The sequence below is a fragment of the Cebidichthys violaceus genome, unplaced genomic scaffold, assembly GCF_023349555.1.
Source record: "Cebidichthys violaceus isolate CVI_PGR_0920_01 unplaced genomic scaffold, fCebVio1.0.p SCAF_11, whole genome shotgun sequence".
In the NCBI taxonomy this organism is placed as follows: Eukaryota; Metazoa; Chordata; class Actinopteri; order Perciformes; family Stichaeidae; genus Cebidichthys; species Cebidichthys violaceus.
In genome coordinates, this window is record NW_027176274.1 from 11,447,750 (window position 1) to 11,472,835 (window position 25,086).

Below are 25,086 nucleotides of genomic sequence, written 5' to 3' on the forward strand. Positions count from 1 at the left end.
TCCCTTCATTACAGCAACAGGAAGCACCATTACTGAAATAAAACCTTATGACCTTTTATGCTAAATGGACGGAGTGATGGGCAACTGTGGCACTTAACTATGAAAAGTATGATCATGCTTTATGACTTTTGGGATAAGAGATCATAAAATACCCATTATAAAAGCTTACAGCAGATATAAAGACTCAATCCAAAGTGTTACTTTCATTCTTCGGAACTTGATATATAATTTATTTTCAGATCAATCATACTAACTGGACGCTTCTTTATGGATTCTTGGTGTCCAGTTAAAACCGTTTCAGCTTGGGGAAACTGAACTAAATGCAGGATGTAAGAAAGAATATCAAATATCTGTCTTCTGCAGAGTAAGCGCAAAGATCTCCTGAGTTCTTTTAGGCAAGTTTTGATTTGGGTTGAAATCCCTTTGAACTGGTGCTTTTGTGTATCTGCTATCTGTTTTTATTAAAATCTATGCAAATTAGATATTTTTAACCGTGAGTTGAATGAATATAAAAGCTTAATAAGAAACACAAAAGGGAGAAAATTAAATGGAATAGAATAAGAGAAATGAAAAAAAAAACACTGACGAATAATTGTAATTTCCTTCAGGCAGTGAGTAATCAGTTCTTTACTGCCATCACTTGTACAACAGTCACATTTTCTTCTTCTTAAGGATACTGATTATGTTTCCAGGTACAACTTTTAATACAAATGTAAAGTTGTTGAGGTGAAAGGTCAGGGGAAAATGTTCTTCTATTTATTGTTCCATCATGTTAGCTACGCGAGCAAAGCTTGGCTCTTGGGATAGCAACGTCAGTCTTTAGACACAATGTCGGTGTCAACAACTATTGGATGGATTGCCATGTTAGGTATGCACATTTATGGTCCCCAGAGGATGCATCATGCTGATGTTGGTGATGATCCCCTGATTCTTCTGGAAGTATAGACACACAGAGTCGCTCGCACGATTGTAGACTCTTATGATTAACACAACCATTGGTACGAAAAAAGTCATGCCATGTTGTTCTCATTCCCTCTTTTGATGAAACACTATAATCCAGTTTGTTTACAGCAAGACAAAAATATATGTCCAGTATATACTGTAGTGTTTGTATAATTGTATAGGTCTATATGCATGTCAGCCCTCTTAATATCGGAACATATGACAGAACGATTTACAGGGCAGGGGAATTTAAATACAAGCATTATATATGTACCAATATACAGTGTTCTGCATGGTGCAGTTAAACGGAGTGTGGCTGGTAAGTGAAGGGCATTACTCAGTTGTCTGACTCCTGTGGTTGTAGAATAACTGTATGAGACCTCATATAAACTGTTACTTTGAACCCAGCATGTATTGTTGTGTCAGAAATGAAGAGAAGAGACGTAGTAGTTGGAGTAGCAACCAGCGGAGAACGTTTATTCTAAGGACAGTTCACAACGGATCCCAAGTGTCAGACTTCTAACGTCCGACTGTATACCTTTGTACCTTACGTCACAGTCCACCAATCAAATCCCTTCGATTGAACCAATACAAAAGACATCTGGACCTGTCATCATGTCATGCCCTCGTTCTCCTGTCCGGGTCAGGTTGACACTCTTGGCAGGTCAACTGATATTTGTCTGGTCTGGGCAAAGTTCTGTTTATCTTTTAACCATGTACATACATGCTGGGTTCAAAGTAACAGTTTATATGAGGTCTCGTACGGTTATTCTACAACATATTCCCTGACCTCATATAACTTTTACCAGATAGATGGAAATGTAATCCAAAATATTGATCAAGAATATCGAGCCAGAAGACAACACGTGGGTGCAGAGAGGGGCGGCAGTTGATAGAAAGGGGTTGTGGAGATCACATCAAGGATTGTTGCTGACCATTCTCATCTCAGAAGAAAGATCACTGTCCGAGGGGGGAAGTAGACAAGGGTCAAATCTCAATATTCTACATTATCCTACAATATTATTTCAAGTTAAAAAAAACTATCCAATTCTTTTTCAGAATTAACAGCACAAATTGTAACTTGTAAACTACTACTTCCTCTCTTCTCCAACAATAAAGTAACTAAAACATTCACATTCATCTCTTACTGCACCATCTATCCACCCATCGATTTTCTTTAACCACTTATCTTATTCAGGTTTGCGGTGGGGGCTGGAGCCGATCCCAGCTGACATTGGGCCAAGGCAGGGTACACCCTGGACATGTCGCCAGACTATCGCAGGGCCTTACTGCACCAAATATACGAAAATATGTTCATACCCGGACATATATACTGAGTAATGAAAGAAAGCCCAACTGATGGGCTATTTGGCTTTTTGAGGCTGATTAACAATTGGCATTTATGTGACTGCAATTTAATTTTCCTTATGGGCGGACATAAACACCTGCAATATATTCAGGTTAAGCAAAGTCAGTGTGGCCAATTCATCTCTATCTAAAGAAAAGTTGCAGAAACTTTGACATAAAAGCCCATAAACCAGAGAGTGTTGATTCTTTTGTACAAAAAGGTGGAATTCTTCCCACACCTGCTGTGTTGCTTTGTTGTTATGTCTGTGTTAATTACAGCGTTACTAAATATAACCAATATAATCTGCTGCTTAACAACTCGTGTTGTTATCAGCGCATGCAGGTTTGTCGGGTTCTGACAACCATCCTTTCATTCTGCTAGTCTGAAGTAGATGTCGTCATGCTTTGCTCTTGCTGTGAGAAGATTTTCTCTCCAGCTTGTGAAAATATGAGACTGTCAAAATGACCTTTCCCCACGACTCACAGGGACCGCTCTAATTGGCACTTTTTATTGTTATCAACTGAAGCAAACAAAAGTGTTCACCTGTGCACTGCTATGGCGCCATTTCATGAAAACAGAAGAAAAGAAAGGCATTCTGAAATGTCTGGTTAAAGATGAAATATAATATTGCAAGTTAATCTTCATCGACCCACAAAACGTCTCACAGATAAAAAATCCTCATACTGGTTTATTTCACTACTTTGTCTTGAAACGATACAAGATCAATACCAAAGGAGGAAAATAAACGGGGTGCTTAATGGATATAATGTGTATAGCTATAATCGATCTCATCATGCAACACTATAAGAAAGATCATACTTCACAAACAGCGAAGCGTCCCCTCACTGTTCAATCAATACTGACATTTTATCCACAGAAATAAGAGTATGCAGACATTGGGCTTCTGCACTGCGGTTGGTTAGCCAATACACACATGAAAACACACTTCCCACCACTAACACATTCAAAACCTGATCACAAAAGACTTCAACCTTTCTGCTGTTCATTTTACTTCAAAGACAGACTGAGAAACCACATATCTGCCACACATAACGCTCCTTAAACTGCCCTGAAATTAAATCTGTCACACTTCCAACTAAGTTATACTAATGTGTGCTTTTCTGTGTTATATCATGTTAGGTCATGTCGTATGCATAATCTTGATTTTGGGTTCTGTGTCCTCACTTATACGGCAGCTCTTAGCTCCGCTTTCGTTCCCCGTCACACCAGATGGACCCACAGATGGACACAGCGACGTTCTATTAGTCCATCGGCTCAGTCGGCAGCCAGCACGTCATGCTTCAGTCTATCATATCTCTTCGTCCAAATCCCCAAATTAGATTTTCATTTGCCTGTAAATCACAGATTCGTCGTCATCTCACATATGACAATAAAAGTGAAAGAAGCGGAGCGTGCTGCGACGCTCAGCAGATGTCTGACACCTTCAGCACGGCACACAACAGCCAAAAATGGATCCTACTTTGTTTTGAGAGCTATGATGCTTGTTAGTGCAGTGGAGCTGTGGAGTATGTCGGGGGCTCTGACAGGGTCAGATGAATCTCTCTCTCACAGCTCTTACTATTTGGAGCGATGCCGGTGTCAGATCCTCCTCCTGCATCTCACTCCCCGCCCTGGTGAGGACAGTTGGCATCCGCCGAGAGCGACTGGAGAAATAGAGGTGTCTGACCATCATTAACAGACAAATGCAGCCAGGGCTCAGTCATGCCTTGTGGCATTTGATAGCTGCTTTAGCTCAGTGCCGCACAGTGCAGAGTTTATAGCTATCAGCTAAAGGCATCTGTGAGGAGCAGAGCGATAGAGCACCAACGTTGCTCCGGATCCTAACCTGATAGCATCCATGATGTATCTTCTTCATTTTATGCTGCTATATTAATGTCTAGTGGGAGACAGCAGCCAGGACCTGGGTTTACAGACCCACAGCTCCTTTGGCTTTTGCTGCTGCCCAATCAGCTCTGATTACAGAGTGAGCTTTAAAGAGCATCCCCAACATGAACTACATGAACTACTGTAAAGGGCATAGCATGGAGAGCCTCAAGTTGGAGCAGTTAAATGTACATTTTTGTATATTTAAGCCTTCAAACTATTCTACAAAAGAAAAAAATAGCAACAATACTGTGGTGTATAAAATGAGTTAAACTTATAGTTTCAACTCTGTTTTGTTTGACCATCAGTTTGGCACAGCGGATGGATCTATATAGTCAAATACCCATGAATCCATGCGTTAATGGAGCATGTACAGAGTTTAAAGCTTTGATTGGATGTTTCATATCAAAATACACCTTGGGTGTCATAGTTGACTCATCCTTTTTATGTACACAGGCTTGTACCATTGACTTTAACCACTATTTTGAACTCCCTGATACTCTCAACCCTGTATTCAAGCCACAAAAAAACTCAAGCAATACACAAAATCTAAAATAAGAAAGCATTATAGAAATTACCTTTGATTACCCAAACAACAACACAACAGCATACACCACTAGTGCCAGCCCAGTCTCATGGCAGTCTGTGAAATAGTCATGAAATGCAGTCTAATGGTTTTGTGTACAAGGGAACTAATTGTCAATTTCTTCCTTGTCGCTCTGCATAAAAACCATGCCAATAGAAAGTCAATATGGATCCTCTTTCGTGGTATTCACACAAATTAAACGCATTCAAGTGAATACGCAGTGATCAGAGCAAGTGATGTAGGATTAAACAATGCAAAAGACAAGTTATGGTGGGCCTGTGGGTAGGTGGATGGGTCAAACAAACACAGGAATTTCAACCATGAGACCGGTGTCGACAACGCTAGCCCTAAAGTGTTGTTGTGAAGTGGCGTGTTCGTGACGGTTTTCCTAAACCTAACTAAGTGGTTTTGTTGCCTAAACCTATACGTTTTGTTTTTATGCGTGGTATCCTCCCCACTGACAGAAAAAAGAAGTCTTGCAGAGCTCTATGAAAAAGAAATGGACAATTTATGTTGCTGAGCACGAAACCCATATCAAATTTTGTGACTATTTCACAAACTGCTGTGATCAAAACCCGCTTTACAAAATCTGCAGCCTCACAAACACTCTGCTTTGTTTGCCACCTTTGAGAACACTTTCAGACAGATCAGTAAAAGATGTGTATTTTAGTATTGCATGTACGTAAAGGCCAACTCCTGCAATTTACCTGGTCCTTAATATCTGCTACTTCAGTCAATCTGCAACCTTTGCCAGTTCCATCAATACCACTTAATAACTAACCCCTTGCTGCATATTTTGCCCAATAACAAGGTAGACTTTGAGTTGTGGGCACATATACCAACATGGCTGGTCCAAATATTTGTGCTTCCCTACCTGCTACCTGCTCAACACACATCAAATATTTCACATTACACATGAATAGTTGAAAAGAAGACCCCCCCCCCCCATTCTGCCCCTCATCCAAAGGCAGACTGTAACTGCTGTGTCAGATGAGTGGGACTTTGAGTGCTTCGCTGGCTCACAGACACAAAGTTTCATTGACACCACGAGTTGAATGATTTGTGCAATGAACAAAAGCGTCGGCAGCGCAGGCAAGCTGATCACAGAGCTGCAGGGAGAAGAAAAAGGCAGGAGGAGACACAGAGAATGAAACAAAGAGAGAGAGAGAGAGAGAGAAAGAAGGAGAGCGACATGTCTATATAATATCTTTGTTGCTCACTAGTGTCGGATCCTCTCGCTGTAGATCTGCTGATGATGAAACTTCGTCAGGAGCAAGTAATGCAGGACTTGCCGTCTTCGGAGCAACTGGGGAACACTGACACTCTGGTTATGTTCCTTCCCCCCCGAGGAATCCCCTCCTTTCCTTCACACCGCTGTCTCAATTATACCGCACGTCAACTCTGAAAATCTCTCCTTCAGTTCTTGTGAAGCAAAGACTGCTCAAAGTCTGATGTGTGCAGAGTCGTAACTATTCAAGTGTGCTGAACAAACAGCCCCGCTGATAGATACAATGCTGTGAAGGGGGCATGAAATAATCTTTGTTGCTTTTCTCATGACAGTGCACTTGAGGAAACACAACACAGCAATGACTCCTCGACCTCCTTGTTCCTCCTTGTTCATCTCCAACGCGAGTAAAGCTATGGAGAACACTGGCACTTCATTTACTCTACTGTGGCGGCACCTTTGAGACTCTCATCGGGCAGTGCAAAGTTGTTTTTTTTGCAGCTCAGCAGAAACTTCCCTGCATTTTACTGCTCCATACTGTATTTGCCTTTAATCCATATGTACCAGAGCTGTATCAGCAAATGTCAATGTGCTATTCACCACAGCAAGCTTTCTGAATGAGTTCATGAAACTAATTAGAATACTCAAAACTGCACACGCAATTTTAAGAGTGCAAATGCCTGGAATTGAATTTGTGAAATTGCTTGGTCCTGGCATTACATATACCCAACACATAAGAGCTGAAAGGATTAGTCATCTAATTGAAGTTGATTGAAATCAGTCTGTAACTATTTGCTAATCTACTGGTGGATTTGCTGCTTTTCTCTGTTTTATATCATTGTAAAATCTTTGGGTTTTGGACGTTTGGACAAAACAAGACACCTTGAGAGTTTCCAAGAATCAACCTGGACTCTAGGAAACTATGTTCTAATTATTATTGAATATGTTATAAACATTGTATTACATTTTTAACGATTACTTGAAGATACAATTTATGAATTAATGAATCAAAAAGGGACTGAATTTATTAATTCAGGGATTCTTTTCTTGATTAATCAATTAACCATTTGGTGTATGGATTGGCCGGAAATTAAAAAAGAAATGTCATCAAATTGCTTGTTTTTGTCAGAAAAATATTCAATTTACTATGATATGAAACAGACAGGCTACAAATCATCACATTTTAAAAGTACGTCATGTGACTTAATAAATGATGAATTGAATATCTGAATAGTAATTTTCTTTGTCGATTGACTAACTAATTAAGACTAATTGTTGCATCTCTAGAGGAATCATTAGTTGCAGGTCTACAACATATGCATACAAAATTTAGCAACTTAAAATGTTTGTAGAAAGCATCTCTCACTAAAATAATTTCACATCTCACAGAAGAAATAACAGGAATGTTTACACATTTCAATAGAGTTGGCACAAATGGCTGTTTCCAATCCCTGTGTGTTTTCATTATGAACTGTATAATAGTGAGACAAAGTGAACTGATTTGCTGCAACACTGTTAAACCACAGCTGGCTAGGACCCATACTGCAGCTACCAACCTATTCTAATCACGGGTATTTATAAGCTAAAGCAATCTGTGACACAGAAAGAAAAGAAAATCAAAGGCTGTAATATTCCTGCTACTGCTCTGAGAGTAGCGTGCGAGCTCTGCCAATATGCCAGAGCCATGCTGCAGGGACAATGTGCCACAAAGAAGCAGAGCCAAATTGTTTGTCTAAACTGTTTTCAATGAGGAAAAATAGAGGTTAACCGTAAAAAGGCTGTTATATTTTGACCTCTATTCAATAACAGGCCCGAGGTTTAGCCAATTTGAGGACAATATCTTTATACTTTCACCCCCCCTGGCATTTCTCACGACACACACTCCTAAACAGATTGATCTTGCCTCACAGGGGAGACTTTATGGTACCTGCTTACCAATTACTCGCATAGACTTATTCCTCTGACACAGTCTCCGGGAAAACACACCGGATTGGCTGCTAGTCATGGCAGAAAAGCTTAGTGGAGGTAAATTTGTGGGATGGGAGAGCTGCCAGCTTCCAAACATGCACTGCACTCAGAGAGGCAGATTTACCGTCTGCGCTCTTCCACAGGCCTCTCTGTGTTTGTCCTGTCTCCAGTGGCTGACTGAAGACCTTGCTCGCCCAACAAAAACACTGTCAGAGTCAGAGATAGCTCAGCCAGCCATGAAATTGATTTTGTATTAACAAACAAGGGGATCTGTTTCTCCCATACTGTTAATCAAATCATTTCGAGGAATGAGGAGAAGATGAGAGTAAAATCATTAACTTCCAACAGTAAATCAGGTTCACTGCCAACCTGTTGTCCCATTAACCCTGAAACCTGTTCAATAGCTAATTAAGGCAATTACTTCAGGCATGACACGCCAGTTAATCATGAATGACTAGCCCATTTATAGTGGTGGCTTCATTACCATTGGCAGCACTCACTGATTCCCCCCCTCTTTCTCCACACACACACAGCAAAAACACTGAGGGTAAAACGTGACTCTTCTCCCACCCATTTACAGGGCTATTACTTGACTGGATGGACATATGATGTCTCTGTCTCTAGCTCCTCTATTGAGCTTCAAAAACTTGGCCATCAAATTATCCACCTGTGAAAAAACATTCTTTTCCAAAAACACTGCACATATCCAACCCTAAATTATTCACAATCAAATAAATAAATAAGGACTCATTTCCTAAAAAGTAAAAATCTGTATTACATATAACGTTATACATGAACCCACTACCTAGCCGGCTAACTAGCCTCAACGTGAGGAGCCAGTGTTAGTGATGAGAGCTAGCTCTTGGTGGTGACATCAACCACAGAGTTTCTATTTCTGTAAATAACATTTGTAGATTCAATGCATGGCTGAGGTAACTCTTAATTAATCAGCTAAGATCAGCTGCTGTCGTTAAGGCTTTTCGCTTTGATGCTGAGTAATAATAGAAACTCACAGACAACCAAGCTAGTTAGCTGGCTTGCTAGGTAGCAAGTGTGCAGCCTTATAATGCTAAATAAAAGTAGAGGTCAGTTTCCGTGTGTGTGTGTTTATTTCATAGACAGTATATGTTTATTTACTAGCAGCAGCCTCTAGTTTGTTGATTCGGAATGACTTTGTTGTTGTTGTTGCTCTAGCTAACGAGAGCTGACGGGCTAAATCTGGTAGCTAACGTTTAGCTTGTTTGCTTATGAGAAGCAGGTGGTGTGTATTTAGCTGAAATGTGAGAGGGCCGTGACTGAACACCACTGTAATTCAGACAAAATTCAGATTGAACCTAATAATTCTAAGGTCATGAAGGCTGTTTAGAAAAAAAAAATGTGTTAATCCAGATCACACAGAAAAGATGGTAATATGACAAATCACCTGCCACTAATTTCAAGCTCCCAGAAATGCAATGTTTTGAAGGAGTAAAGAAGGGTAGATGAACCTGGGACACCACATTTTGCCCGAGCCCTCTGTCTCTGTCTGTCTGGAGCTGTCCGCAGTGCTGAACAAGACTTCAGTCGCTCTCTAACAGTGTGATCAGTGTGTCCCGACACCTTCCTTGTCAGCGGCTCCCATCCCATCTCGCTTGAGGGACTGACTCTGACAGATAGCGGCGCTGAGAAAGGCCCTTGTAGTGAACTGTCCTGAGTGTGAGTATTGATTTTCCTGTTTGTCTCTCCTGAATGCGGCAAGGTGGAGGCTGGCTGAAATGACTCCCTCAGCTCTGAGGTCCATTCCTCTCAGTTCCCTTCAGTCCCTATACTGTATCCTGATTTTACTGTATATGTGCAAGGTCATCTGCTGCATAACATTCAAGCTGTTCAGAGGCCGCTCATCCTCTTGCGGTTAAATGTCACTCTCTCTCCCCTCCGCTGCACATCAATGACTGGCTCTGGCACTGCAGGACACCTCTCTTGGTTGTTCCATTTCCATTTGCAGCCATGAATATAAATTTCTGGACGACCTGCCAATCTTGTCAATACAAGTGGAATTTCATTCTACCGTTCCACTGAGCTGAGGCCTCCAAATGCTGGGGGACATTAAAAAAAAAAAAGCTGCACTGTATATTTCCCTGTAGCTCTCGGATTAAAAAAAGAGAAGAAGAAGCAAAAGCTCACCTCAAATGCACACTGCTGGCACTGATTTGACTTTGATCTACTTCACCAGACAACAAAGCAGACAAATGTATCGCTGTGATTGCAAGTGCGGTGCGTTAATTAAAAACAGCAGTGGTTACCCCCGTTTAAACGTTGTTTTTCTTCTGTGACTAAACACAGTCGCTCATCAAAGCCGCGCATAAACAGGCGTCTGTTTGCTCTAACTTATCAAGCATCAGTGCTAAGGTCCTGAGGGAGTGTGGCTCTATGCCTTCGCAATTAAACAATTACACCAGGAGTCAGACATGTAACCTCACTCGGTCACACTGTCCATTTCAATGTAAATGTCAGACTGATACATCCTGCGCAAAGACTCCCTGTGGACAAACTTGTTGTCTGCAGTCTAGCTTTTCATGTTACATTCATACCACACCCAACGATGCAAAAGAAAACAACATCCATAAAGTGATGCTAATAAACACATACAGTTATACAAATATCATCTGCTGCTGACCATTTTCCAAATTAACATCTCTTCAGTAATTGTAGCTTTTAGTGTACAAGCTTTTACTTTAGCTTTCGCTCAGGACCACATTAGAGCCCTGCTGCACAAAGGCACATTATTTCACAGCCTTTAAACACAACCCCCTACTAGGAAAACCATTATCGTGGCTAATGTCAGTTGTTAGAGGGTGTGAGTGCAGCCTGTGCATGCGGATCCTGGGGTCCAGTAATCAGGGAGAATGTTATCTGGAGTTTAAAAGTTTAAAAAGTTTAAAACCCTGTGCACAGTCTGGAAACAGTAACTCCTAAGTTAACTCGGGATAACCGATAAAGAGTCAGCCCTGCCTATCCCCCATGGTATGTGATTTCATCAAAAATAATTTGCCGAATGAAAATAATCGTGACTGGCAGCCTGACAAGCCGCTGTACCACCCTAAAAAAGGAGCATGGCTTTGGCTAGGCTATGACACCAAATGCGTCTACGGGCTCTATCCAAGCCTGAGGCCGTCAGACAACAGCACTCCGTGAAAAACTTCATCTCCCACATTCATCTCAATGAGCAGAGGGCTCTGGCATGAAAAGCTGGGTTGTCTGCAAAAAGGTTGATCCAGCAAGGTAGTGCCTTGGCCAATATCAAGAGAGGGTGTAAGCGCACATTACTGGTAGATTACTCTGTAATATGAACACGCATTTCTACTATTCACCTTTGAAGCAACGAAAACTTATGAAAACAGATTTTATGGTTTCACCTGTGTGTGTGAGACAACAAGCCCACCACCAAAGTAGCCACTAATGCAGGGCTGTTTTAGAAGCTACATGCTTGCACTCCATGATGTGACAAAGTCATCACACAAGGCTGTGACATCGGATGAGATAAAAACAAAAACACAAAACACAAAGGGCTTCCCAAGGACGTATCCCAAAGTCTCTTCAAACGCCTCCTTTCCCCTTTGTTCTTTGCTTCTTTCTTTTCTGCGGAACAGACCCCTCTTACAGGGAAAATGGATGTGGTAGCGCTCAACCAGGCTGCTTTTCGTGGACCTGGATGGATTGCATGTAAGCGCTGAGATTGGTTTCAGTGTTCCCCGTGGACTGAAGCCTTTGGTGTTTGGTGATAAATGCCTCCTGTGTGGTAATACAGTGTGATTAACGGACACAGCCCAGAGCCTGATCCCTCCTCTCCCTCCTCACCGCGCCTGAATCAATCATCTACATGGAAAGGCCACAGTCCTGGAACAGCTGCTTAGAGCTCAGCTCTCTCCTTTCAAACTTCAGGGACAGAGGTTCTCTATGTTTTTTTTAAACCAAGGCCCCCGGCCCTTGAAAGATAGAGAATATACCGGGGAAGCCCTCATGTACAGCATGTCCCTAGGGATAATCTGACGTAGCATGTTTTTTTAGTTATGTGAAAGAACAACACAGGAGAAATGTCTTAGTATGTATTAAACATATATGCTGAGTGTAAAAGTTATAGATTGTTAGATTAGAATGTTATGTATGAACTATTATAGATGTAATTTATAATTCATTGAACTACAATGCCTTCTGTAAAAAAACAAAAAAAACAATTATATACACAATTTCAAAAATAGTCAATTTAAAATGTTCAGGTAAATCTTACTGTAGTTCTACTTTAAAAGACTGGTTGTGTCTGGTGCTATATTTGAAGCACATAACTTGCCTATACCCTGGATTATCAATCATATTTAATTTAGCACTGTGAGTGCTGAGGAAGTTCCATGAAAAAGGGAAATAACCTGAACATTGATATTTACTAGAAAAGAATGAAATGCTATTAGCAATCACTATAAGACATCCCAGTGGGCCATTTGGAAACTTGCACATCTGTTTCACCTTGGCCTTTATGTTTTTGCTTGTCTTCAGATTCAATCTTTTGTAAAGGTGCTTTCCTTTTAACTGTGTGATCAAATAGATACAGTATAACACCTTTGAAAATCAAATAAGGCTGTATTCTCAGAAATCATAACATACAATATATTATAAGCATTTTTTGCATGAATGTTTGTTATTTCAGTAAAAACAATTAAATAGCTATCCCCATCATTCTTTTTGCAGCCACTCCCAAGGTGCCTTCCAGGGAAAGAATACATCCGTCCGCTCTTGTAACGCTGAGCTGACAAGGCAGGCTGAATTTAAAAGAGTAACTCGACACGTGGCTACACACTGAGCAGCCGACATGATCAGATTGGATATTACAACCGACATTTAAAAAAAGAGCTGCGGCAGCAGTTTTGCAATAGCCGTGAAACCATATCATTGGAAGGGAGATTATGGCAGTGGCATAAGCAGTCAAATCAATCCCTGAGTATTTCTGTGCAAGTCGATAGAGGATCCAGGTTAGGCCCATTAGTCATGTTGGCACCCTGCATTGCATTCAGGCCTGAAACAACCCTGCGACTTCTCTGCACATTGTTGCTAAAAGCTCTCAACACACCCAAATTGGCTTTCGCAGCACACTTATAGGTGTAAAAAAAAAAAAAAAAAAAGCTAAAGTGCGTCATATGGCATAAATATGCATTGGTTAAAACTGCATCTTGAAATATATAACAAAGGCATAATCTGCTTCTTGATGACAGCGAGAGGGAAAAGCCATTTGCTGGTAACTCATACTGTTCAAAAGGAACCACTCAAAGACACTTAATATTGTTCCTCCCTCCGTAACTGGTTATGATTCACAGACATGCCTGGCATTACAAGTGAAGCAAATGCCTCTAGTATTTGGACAATTTCTTCTCACCACCCTTGAAAAGAAAGTAAACAAATGCTCAGCTCCGATTCCCTACATGAGAGGGGGAGGCTTACACAGAATGATGAATGAAGCAAAGTCCGGTATCCATAGCAGAATGGGGACTGATGAGAAGTTAAGTGATCCCTGGATTTGCGGGTGGGATTTAAAGCTCTGTTTTGTAGCGATTCGTCTGGCATCTCGAGAGGACTGTCTTGCATTGAGGGACATCGGATTCCTATGATGAGGTTGATGTGCTGTGTCACAACATGTGCCGGGACATGATGCTATTTGTTCCACACCAGCACTCCGTGATGCCGCAAGATGTTACTCTACTCTCCAGTGCCGTGCTGTTGTTAGGACCGATTTTCAATCCATACGTATTATACCGTGGCCCGGGACCCAATTTAGACTGCAATACTGTAGGGGGTTGTGAAAATAAATTGAATTAAAGAAGGAGATTCTTTTCCAATGCGAAATTAGCAATGGTTCAGTTAGCATAACATACAACAATACACATCATATGGTAAGTTCTCTGCCTACTAATCAAATAGTAGAAGGTGTTAAAATATATAACATAATAGTCAAGTCAAGCATAATTAAAGATAGACAGCATTCCTCTTAAGAATTGATTTATTATGTCATTAATATTGTTTGAATAGAGTTTTTATGTTCAATTATATATTGAACATTAATAAAACAAATGTCTGTCTAATGAGCACTGCACTGCAGATTAATGTGATTAATGATCAATGTGCGCTGCTGATTATATATCTATAATCATTTTGCAAAATAAAGCAGGACCAAGCACCTATTTATAAATGCACAAATTTAAGAGGCAATCTGGACTGCAATCTGTTCAGTGAGATTATTCAAATCTCTCTCACAGCGAGTCTGACTGATGCTGCAGCACAGGGAAGATGCAGCCGTAAAGATTTTATGGATTACTATTTTTTTTTTTATAAACATACGTGTCATGGCTGATTTTGATATATCTTTACCTCCATGCACCTTCTCCCTGTAGTGAAAGCATTGTGAAGAGTTTAAATTCTTACATATACCACCACATCGCCAGCCAACACAGCCCGAAAAAAACATCAAAACATCGAGAGCTTCGTCCGAAAGGCGGAGGGGTTGCTGCACTCTTGCAAGAGGAGATTAGGCCGTGTGAAGGTGACTCTACCTGTGCTTACACTTTAAGTGTGCCAGGTGCCCACTAAACCTCTGAATTCAAATTGGGGAGCGGTGTGAGGCAGTATAACTTACCTGTCACCAGCTCGCCCCAGATAAGGACAGATGACCTTTCTCCACGTTGTTATAATAAATCAACTCCAGAGGCGGCTATTCCTGGCTCGGTCCTCTCGTCATGCCTTACAGGTATCAATTGAGAAATAACACAGCCCGGCACCTCTTCTGACATTTTCCTCATGCTGGATATGTCTATCCGTCACGTAAAGACGCAAGGGTGAACAAAACACATGCACACACAGGCGAGGGAGATCTCTTATGAATTATCCAGGAGGCTAATAACATCTGCCTTGTTTATAAGGGTGTTGAACATTTTTCTCTTGCAGTGATTCTTCCAAATACACACAGTAAGCTTTAATCATAATATAAAGCACACATTTTATTGGGTCTTGCATTTAAAAAAAAAAAAAAATGGTGACACATAAAGCTAAACTGGTTAAAATAACAAGCCAAATATTTTTTTGCAATACAGCACAAAATGCTGTAGAGGCCAACAACCAGTGTCTTCAAAGCAATATTCATGAACTTGCTGATCATCAGCAAACAGTAGAGGAATTTATGGTAAAATTTTACACAATTACTTTTTTGTACACTGTTTGTAGTAGAAACTAGAATGTGCTTTTATAAATTAGAGGGGAAAGAGAGCCAGAGTTAATTGCCCCTCTGATAATTGGAGCATTTGAGCAGGATTCTTGAGGACATTAAACACAGAATCTGTGATTCGCTGCACCAGCTGACTCATTCTCATCACACTGAAGAGTACATTTAACTAAATCAGAGGAGGTGCTTTGCTTCTCGTCTTTTTTTTACTACAGTATAGAGTGTGATCTCAGGCTCATCAGAAGCTGACCGGGAAGCAGGAGTTCAGCTCCGCGACAGCATGCCTGGGATCTGAGAGCTCATAAAGGCACACGGTTCACAGTTAGAACAAGGTATTCATCATATGTGACGGGATGGATCAAATTAAGAAAACACCATTTTCTGACTGAAGCCAACACGGTTTACAAGCTGAATCATCCGTGTCATTGCGTTCAGGGAGGAATAATACAAATGTGCTACATTGCAGTGATTCCACATTTCCTACCGCAGGAGGATCTAAGTCTACCCAAGTCTTACAAACCGGCTTCCAGGAAACGAGGTTTCCTTGCCAGCAATTTGACCAAATGCCACCCTTTAATCACACTATAAAAGCTGAATCAGACAATTGGAGATTCATATTTGCCGGAGCAGCAAATATTTGACAGCAGCATCAGAGAAGCTACAAGACTGCCCTGGCAAGCTGCATGGCTTTCATTACCTAGAGTGGCTTTTAGAGAAAGACAGTTAGCTCCATCCGTACAACATCTCAAACAGTTACAAGCCAAATGGACAATGACGAATATCCGTAACAATTTAAACACATGCAAAGTTTTTCGTTTTCTCCAAATACTAATATCGCAGTGGCCTATAAGTGCTCAGTTATTCAATCAATATATTATTGTACAATAATGTGTGACGAGAAGTCAGGCCTCCCTGTTTGGTGCATCGTGTATCAAGCAGCAGATTTCCGCAAAGAACTGGGACACTAATCCTCTTTCCAATAGAGGAGGCATCACATGGCAAAAAAAAAAATATAATCTTCCTAAAAGTGATTAAAAACTTCTGAAAACTGGGTGCCCACTCACACAAAGTACTATACATCTTTACAAAGATATAAGCATTGTGTGACAAAATAAGAATTAGAAGACCCCGGAGATTGTAGTCAAAACTTGTGAGTCGTAGTTTGTCACATGATTTCAAGATAATGTCCTCCTTTTTTCTGAAGCTGTATTAAAGATTGCAGTGAAAAGATTTATTCTTTTATCCCAAAAATCTAACCAATATTATACTTTGAACTTCTACTGCTAACGTTCTGTATTACTTCCCCTTTTTTACGCTATTTGTTTATACCTGCAATCGTTGATATGTGGCCTCGTGGGGGAGGTGCAACAAGCTGTGAACACAACATTGACATTATGAAGTTAAGATGGTGAATGTGATAGCAAACAGTTGACTACTTACACATCCAGCAGATACGGAGACACATTTGCATTTATTTTGGGACGTATTTCTAGCCAGCTGTTGAATGTATGACCAATATTCCCTTTCTTTTAGCTCTGTTTTTGGTCTCAACCTCTGAGGGATGTATTTAGCTCTTTAGCTGATAACTGCTCCACTGAGAATAAATCATCTTGTCATGCAGAAATGTCTGAGCCCAACAATGTGAGATGTTTGAGTTAAGCCTCACCTCTCTCTCTTGCAGTAATATCAGTATTGCATGATGACGGCCAGAATCAGTAAATGTAATCATTTTAGCGGACAATAAAAAGATTTTTAATTTGGATGTTTGGAATGACAATGACTAGAATTCAACTTTATTCATTTTAAATGAATACAGGCTGCTTTGCTCTCCAATGTCCTCGTGGAAACTAAGTCTTTCTGCACGGAAGAATTAGAAGTTTCTATTGAATTTTTTCTTTTGCATTTTCTTTGTCATGACGGCCAACAAGTGCTTGACATATGCTGTGGTACTCTATGCATAAGTAACACTTAATTATCATACCAACTGGATTACTGCTCAGGCTTGCCAGCAATGACGACTTGAATTAATGACACATGAAAAGCAATCTCCAGCGCCCTGGAAGTCCTGGGCCTGCAGGGCAACCACACCTCCACACATAATAAACACCCTATCATTGTGATGAGCACTTTGCCTCCGATATCTAAAGATACGACCAGAACTGTAAATCTGCTCAACTTTCCTCCTCGGAGTTCATCTGTGTCTGGAGGGCATCCGTTACCCTGCTGCTTCACTGTGTCTCATGGAGGTTGAGCGCTTTCTCTTTTTCACTAGGCGAGAGGCTTCAGAATACATACTGTAGAAGAAAAGTCTAAGTCCATAAAGTGCAGCAAGAAAAATGAGCAATTTACTGGTATTACTGTATTCAATTGAAGTTTTAAATGTGGTTGTTCAATAGACATTAGATATGGTCACAAAAAAAACTATTAATACTTGTAATACTTTAATGCCTTAAAACAGCAATAACCAATCTTTTTGGCCACTTTGGGGCATGTCGTCACCTTTTGGGTTGATATGGCGTTAGTGTTAGCAAAAGGTTTTTTATTTACTAATCCAACAGCTATGGAGCAACATTATTATTCGATCGGAGTCGTGTTTGTGTCCACCGGATGATTATAAGTCCAATATTGACTCTCTTGTGCTCTGTTTTTGTTGTCGACCTACTCCTGAGGGAAACTTCTGGGTCTCAAGCTGCAAAATGCTCCCACTGTTTGTTGTGTTTGATGCTGAACAGGTCGTGTACAGCGGGTTAATTAGAGCATCTTTGCTGAAAAAAGCTGCCTGCTGCCACCGAGAACGACGCTAGAGAGCAGTGAGAGTGAACCACGGACTGTAAAAACACGGACGACGTCTACGTGACGTCACCTACACAGTTTAAGTTCCATGAATTGAATTAAAGTTGGGCATGTTACCGGGGGTCTATAGGGATCGTCTCGCTTTTGACACCAGTCTCTAAGTGACCATTCGATGAACTGCACTTTTTGTCACTTTCACGCTGGCTTTGTTTTTCAGCCTCGGAGGTTGCCGCTTGGAGCGAACCAAAGCGGAAAAGCTAAACAATGAGCTGAACGTCACGGCTTTGTAGGGGCGAAGGAAGATGCAGATTCAGATGATAACTCTCTGTAGGTTTGACACATTGATAGACGGAGTTGCAACAAGAATTTTATTGGATAGTAACAAAAATATGGAAGACAATGTGTGCAGTCGGCCATCTCTAGTGATGCAGCGTTCAGTAGCTGAACTGAAAATAAAAAGAAGATTGGACATCAAATAAAAGAGATGCACACCTCGGCACTTGAAGAAATAGTTTTGTGAGCAATGTCTTGTCATGAAGTGTGTCATACTTTATATTTGACTATGTATGTAACGTCTCCCTTTGTGTAATCTAAATTAAGAATTACTAAAACAAAGTGTAGTAGATAGAATGAAACATGCATGGTGCAATGATCCGAGCTGTGAGTGGCAGCGACCACTATTACTGCTCCTCCAGGATGGTTGTAGAATCTAAGGGAATGTGAATATGTTACTTTTTTTATGACTGGTGGATAGAACATGCTGCAGGCAGGAGTTTTGATCATTTTCAATTACCCGCCATTCATTGGGTACTATTCAAAACTAAGCTAAAGTGACCATTAATGGTGATCACGGTAACATACAGCAAACTGGAACAGAACCACAAAAACTCATAATGCCCACAGGGCTTTTTCATCACCTTCCACAAGAATGACACTGATTAAGCATATGCTCACTGTTAAAGGAACAAGTACAGCGAGGCTATATCAAAACTGTTTAAATAAACACCCTTCAATTAGTAATACCATTAAGGAAGCAAAGAATTCACACAAAAAAACCATCTAAAAATCTAATTAAAGTAGTTGCCAATTTTTGTTCTACTACAGTACTTCCAAGACAGCTTTTCAGTGCACATAACATAAAAAACCTCGAGGACACAGTGATCTAAACTTCATTATCCAGAATCACAGCAGAGGACATCCATTGTCATTACATAGGCACATCTCTCTCTCTCTCTCTCTCTCTTTGCTTCATCAAAGGAGAGTATCGAAGAGCGACCATACTGTTCTCATGTTTGGGCTTTGGTCTCTTTGTACTTCTGAACTGAGCATTCATTATGCATAAGCAACAAGAAAGCTGCTAATGAAGATTTTATAATTGATAAAAAGTACAACATCAGCATGTGCATAAAATTACCATGAGGCCACACTTAAAAGGGGAACAACTAACATGAAATGAAACGGGGTGGGGGGGGGGGGTGGGGAGCTGTTAATACTGTCTAACACTTTAAAGACTTTAAAGAAAATGTATATTCATTTTATCGGTCAAACTTTTTATGGCTTTTATCCAAATCATAAATTCATGTACCTGCCAAGTGGGTGAGGCAATAAACCCATGAGGACACAAAAAAGCATCAACTGTTACCTCAGTGTTGGCTGCCTCACTTCATGTATTAAAGTCAATTTTGATAGTATTCCCAAACCCAACTTGAATTTCTAACAACACCGAGTTGTAAGATGTGTACAATAGAGCTGAGGGCACAGAAACAAGTATTATTTGCTTGTTTGCAACTAGAATACTAGATGTATGCACTCTCACACAAACACGCATTCTGCAACGTGGAAATGGGAGCGGCCTATTTAGGTAGAGGTGTGCTTTTTACCAGATATTCACACAGAGTTTGATAGCATTTGATTGTTATTTATGATGCGAGTACTTGTTGACCTGGGTGCTGGGCTGCTGCGTACAATTGCTTGCAGGTAAATAGAGTTGCATTGAATGGAACTGAATAGAATGAAGAAATCCAGAAAGAAAAAACTATTTTGGTTCTCTACCTAACTAGTTTGGTGGTCCTACTCACACCAAAACCTAGCCCTTTTGTTCCTTGGCCCATAACCTAACTCTTTACCAAATTTCTTTCTCAAAAAGACTTACATCAAAAATGTACTTCTATAGTGAATACAAATTCATGAGTGGATCATGCTTGAACACAAACAAATAAGAACATAAGTACATAAGAGATCTTCAACCAAAGGGAGACATTGCTTTGCTACATTTATAAGAATCAGTAAATTCAAAGGTATTAAATGTCACCAATATATGTTGCATTAAACATTTTGTAAAGTAAACAAAGCCAATAACTCTGGTATTGTCCAGCCTTAATAAACACATACCGTTAGAGATGCTGACGTTGTCAACATCAGCAACAATGCAAGCGACGGATGACCCTGATTAATTCTATACATTTAATATAGCAACAAAACATCCAGTTCCATGTTTTAATGCACATCAACCACCTATGAAATATAGGCTTTCATTTGCTATTAACCCTCATCCTACCAACTGGGGTCCCTGTAGACCCCAGAGGTGTTTGTTCATATCTTACAGGTGCTTTATTCTTTCATTCCAATTTTCATGACTTTGTCAATCACTTTGTTCCTAATGACTTATGAGCTAAATAATACGTTGAAATGCAAATGTTTTGGGGTCGTGAGTGACCCCAGTCAAAAGCACCCATTGCAGCCTATTGAGTTTTAACAGATAAAATAGAGTAGATAGAAAACATGTTTGCCATGCAAAAATAAACGGTATTAAAAATAAAAAGACTATCAGGGGGGTGGGGGACTCTCTGTCAGTCATTTTGAAGGAGACAGACACATCATGCAACTTTCCTAAAATCATAGTAATGTTTTTTTTCTCTTCAGATCACATTAAATACATAACTAATAATGAGATGAAGATGAATGAGATACATTTGACTATGATGGCTGTTTCTTACAGTAGGACCCCGGTCGGTATCCTGTATGTTAAACACATGGGTAGGGTTTGGGTTAAACCCCATTTTCAAGGGAGCCGTGAAGAATGAAAGCTAAAGAATGTGTAATAAATGAGAAACTCAGAATCAGTGGTAAATTGTTTGCCTTCTCCTGATTTTAATTTAAAAACAAAGCAAGCTCACACTCTGGGCTCTCAGAGAGTGTTGAGCTAATGTATGAATAACAATGCGACGTATTCAATATTCAATATTATGTCATCTGCAAGGGAACTTTAAAATAAGTTTTGCTGGTATTTGCTCATAAGCAAACATTCTGTGATTAAACTGATTAAAGTAAAATAATAGTACACATATTGTACAGAGAGCAGTCAGTCGAACACTGCTGCTGTATTCAAGGTGTATGTGTGCTTCACTGTAGGGACTGCAGGCTGTATGTTTGATAATCACATTTCCTTCCCCCCCAGACCTGTAGCCGTAACAATAAAGCTGTGTTGTTGTTATCATTTTTTAATCTCAATGAAAGACATTCTGACTGCACCAGGATGGAAAATAATATTGAAGTTAGAAACTGAATTTGAATTTTGATGGAAAGCAACATGAAATATCTGATACTGACGACAACCGTTTACTACAAATGTAAAGCAATTCTGAAGACACAATAAACTCAGTCCGTGCTTCATGCAAGTACAGTTTGAGAATCAGCTCCATGTTTCGTGACCCAGTGTCACATTGTATATATCTACCTGAGTAACTCCAGACAAAACAGTTAGGCAAGGAACGCGTGACAATCAGGAATAATTCTCGCCGCTCTCCTCGGCGCAGGCCTCTGAAAGTGCCTGAGAGGAAAACAACCTGCTCAACGAGCCGTCTTCATACAGCAGACAAGGTAATGCCACGACGCTCTTCGCAAAGCAACTTGAGAGGACAGCACTTAGAGGTATGTTTCTCCACAAAAAAAAAAAGAGAAGCAGGCTCGCCCGCTCCACTTCTCCCCTGACTGACGGCGCACTCCAGAGGAGCCGCGCCGGAGGACACACACGCTGATCCGGTCTGACATGCTTGACCTTTCCTGGGCAGCACGCCTGGGCTCACTGTGCAGAGTGCCCTGCTCGGGCCTGAAAAGGCCATGCAATGCCACGCAGGCGGCGCCACCGCCGCTCACCTCGGCCACCCCCTTGCTGCTATCTGAAGAGCTGGCAAGGTGAATGCCCGGGCCCACCGCAGGACAGCCACTCAATCTGAGAGGCTCTCAGCCGCAAAACAAAGGTATGGCATCTGAATTTGGCAGTGATGAACGATTGGTATTTCCCACTGCACCCTCAGGGTTGAGTTTAGATTTTTGGAACAAGTGGACTATTTATTACAAAGTACGCATTTTACTGTACAAGGGGTGCTGCTTTACTTTGACCTTATGCCATTTAAGAGACTTCAATTAACAATTTGCTCACACACTAATTATTATAAAGATGAAATTTGCATAAAACTTGTTAGTCATCCCACTTATAAGTGTGCCGTGTGCAGTGGCTCGGTAGTGAAGGGGTCTAACGTAGTGTGTCTGCCAACAGTCTTGGTCGCGGCAGAATTATCTCAGAATAGATGCTGATGGGAGCACTGAAGAACAAGGGATGGGAGGACTAGTAAGTGCAGAGTAGATGCTGCAGCTGTGAAATGAAGAGCTGTCGCATCCAGTGAGCACTTTCCTAAGTAAAGGAAACACTTGGCACAGCAGGAATAAATCATGTGTACTTCAGTGTAAGATTGTATTTTTCAAAAACAGAAGATGGAATTGTTGTATGCTTGTGTGACACGACATTTGGTCAGTGTGTTTTCTAAAAAAAAGTATCTTTGAGGATATATGACTGACTAAGAAACTTTTAACATGCTATTTTAATAATCGTGATGGAATTTATAGAATCATTGACTACAGAAACACAAACTGCATTGAAAAAATACACACATCCACTCTGCTGTGTGACAACACACACACATCGCTCATGCAGTGAGCCGGTCATTACGATGCGGCCCCCTTTGGTGACTGTATCTGCATCTCTATCGCATCAGTCACTTGCAAATGTGTCTTCTATTGCAATTACAACAGAAAATACAGGAAAAATAATGCAAATCAAATTACCGGTTCTACTTTGCTTTTCCTCTCAGATAACTACTGTGCATCTTCACCAAAACATTGTGGGATCATTTGACCTAAGTCTTGAAATAAGATGGCATCAAACGTTAAGACTTGTTGTGACACAACAGTAGTGCACCTGTTCTGTAATCCAACAAGAACACCTCAAAGGGGATTATCGAACAAGACACTAAGACCAAGAATGCTCTACCACATCCACCAGAATGCAGTTCTGGTGGATGTGGTTGAGTTTGAATATGATACACCCCAACTTTGGACAACAGAGATGGATACCCTCATTCACAGGGATGAAAAAAGTAAATCACTAACCCTTCAACGTATCCTTATGGTGCAGGTTTTCTTAAAAGTCTCAGTCAATTAAAGCAGTGGCACAGCTGGGCAGGAACAGAATGTGAGCAACAGACGTGATAACAAAGGACAAACACAAAAGACGTATACGTCTGAAGGTCAAGCAAAGTAAAAGACTCGTAAATGTTGTTATAGCAGTTCATACTATTGTCCCCATGTCTCACAGACCTGTGCGTACACACCCTCCTCCTGCAGAGTGAGCTGAATGCTGGGAGAGTTGGTTGTGATTATTTGCCCTTTGACAATAAGCATATATTGTTCCTGACTTCCTCACTAAAATATCACTCCAGTGGGAACACCATCCCATCTTTCATTGCTCACTTCACTGTTCGAGACTGAAGGCTTTGCTAATTAACACCATGGACAAAATTAAACTTCTAAATTCATCATGGAGGCTCCAGTGCATGTGTCTTGCATGCCTGTTTACATTGCTCTGGGACCCTGGTGGTTTGGGAGCCACAGAGCTTATTTCAGCAAAACCTGCATTCACTTAAGAAGCACACACACACACACACACACACACACACACACACACACACACAAGGGAAATCAGACATATACCTTTTATTCCTCTGGGCCTCCTTCTTATCCATAATGACAGGTACACAGTTCGTTAGCTCGGTCCAGTCTGCATGCAGCCCGCAGCTCCAGCCGGTAGAGAACCGGGAGAAGAGCCAGGACTCCTCTTTCCCCGGTCGGTGACATGTGCATTTCTTCTGCCCCGGCTTGCAGTCGCACGGCTGCTCCAAGCGAATATTCCTCACCAAGTGTCTCCCGAAAGTGGTTCCTCCGGTCTTCTGGATGTGCAGAAACACTATCACGTCGTCCCCTTTGATGTTGAACTCCACGTGTCTGTCGAGGTCTCGTTCGGTGAAGTTGAATTGTGACGGTTGCTTCGGGGGGCTGTCGTCCTCCAGGTCTTGATCTCTGTAGAAATCATCGCTGTCCTGGTACGGGCTGGAAAGTAGGCTCACCCCCCCTAATTTCTCCCCAGCCTTAAAGTAGCACGAATTGCTGCCAGCGGGACAGATGTACTGGTAACCTATCATAACAAAAAGGACAGCTAAAATAGGCACCAAGATGAGCTTACTGGACCTATCATCCATTATATCAAGATAATGTCTTCATTCCATTACCGTGAATAATAAGTAGCACCCGTGGGTTCTTCGGGGGATCAATATCCTAATGGTCCATGCCTCAGAAAGACGAAAGGTGCCTATTGTTTACGTGCCACATGTTGATCAGATAACACCCTCCGGTAAACTGGAAGTGCACCTCTTCGTTTCGTCTGCACTGCGCTGCAATTCTTGTCCAAAGTCCAGAGTCATGGCATTCAAATCTCTGGCTGTCCAACTTCTAAAGCCGACGTAGAGCTGCATCCGTGCGGGCGACTCCCATATACTCCGGTATCAAGTTCAAAATGAGGCACTTGATTAGAGTTTTTAGGTTGTTTTCCTCGTGCTGAACCCAGTCTAAAGCGCAGTACGGTTCATTTCGGTGACTGACTTCAGCAGAAATGCGCCGCGGCTCGGACTGTCGGGACTGGATCCTCCGGCAGCATCCTCGGCGGTCTGACTGACTGACTGTGCTGTAATGCTTTTGAGAGGATGCTG

General features: G+C 41.1%; 1 protein-coding gene across 1 annotated transcript in view; it reads right to left on the reverse strand.

Annotated features, from left to right (window-relative positions):
• Positions 1–24,938, reverse strand: part of hs6st3b (heparan sulfate 6-O-sulfotransferase 3b) — a 59,319-nt gene extending 34,381 nt beyond the window's left edge. The window contains exon 1 of the mRNA XM_068704794.1: positions 24,035–24,938. Coding sequence (XP_068560895.1) covers positions 24,035–24,579 — 545 coding nt within the window. The 5' untranslated portion in view covers positions 24,580–24,938. The remainder of the gene's footprint in view (positions 1–24,034) is intronic.
• Between the last annotated feature and the right edge of the window lie 148 nt (positions 24,939–25,086).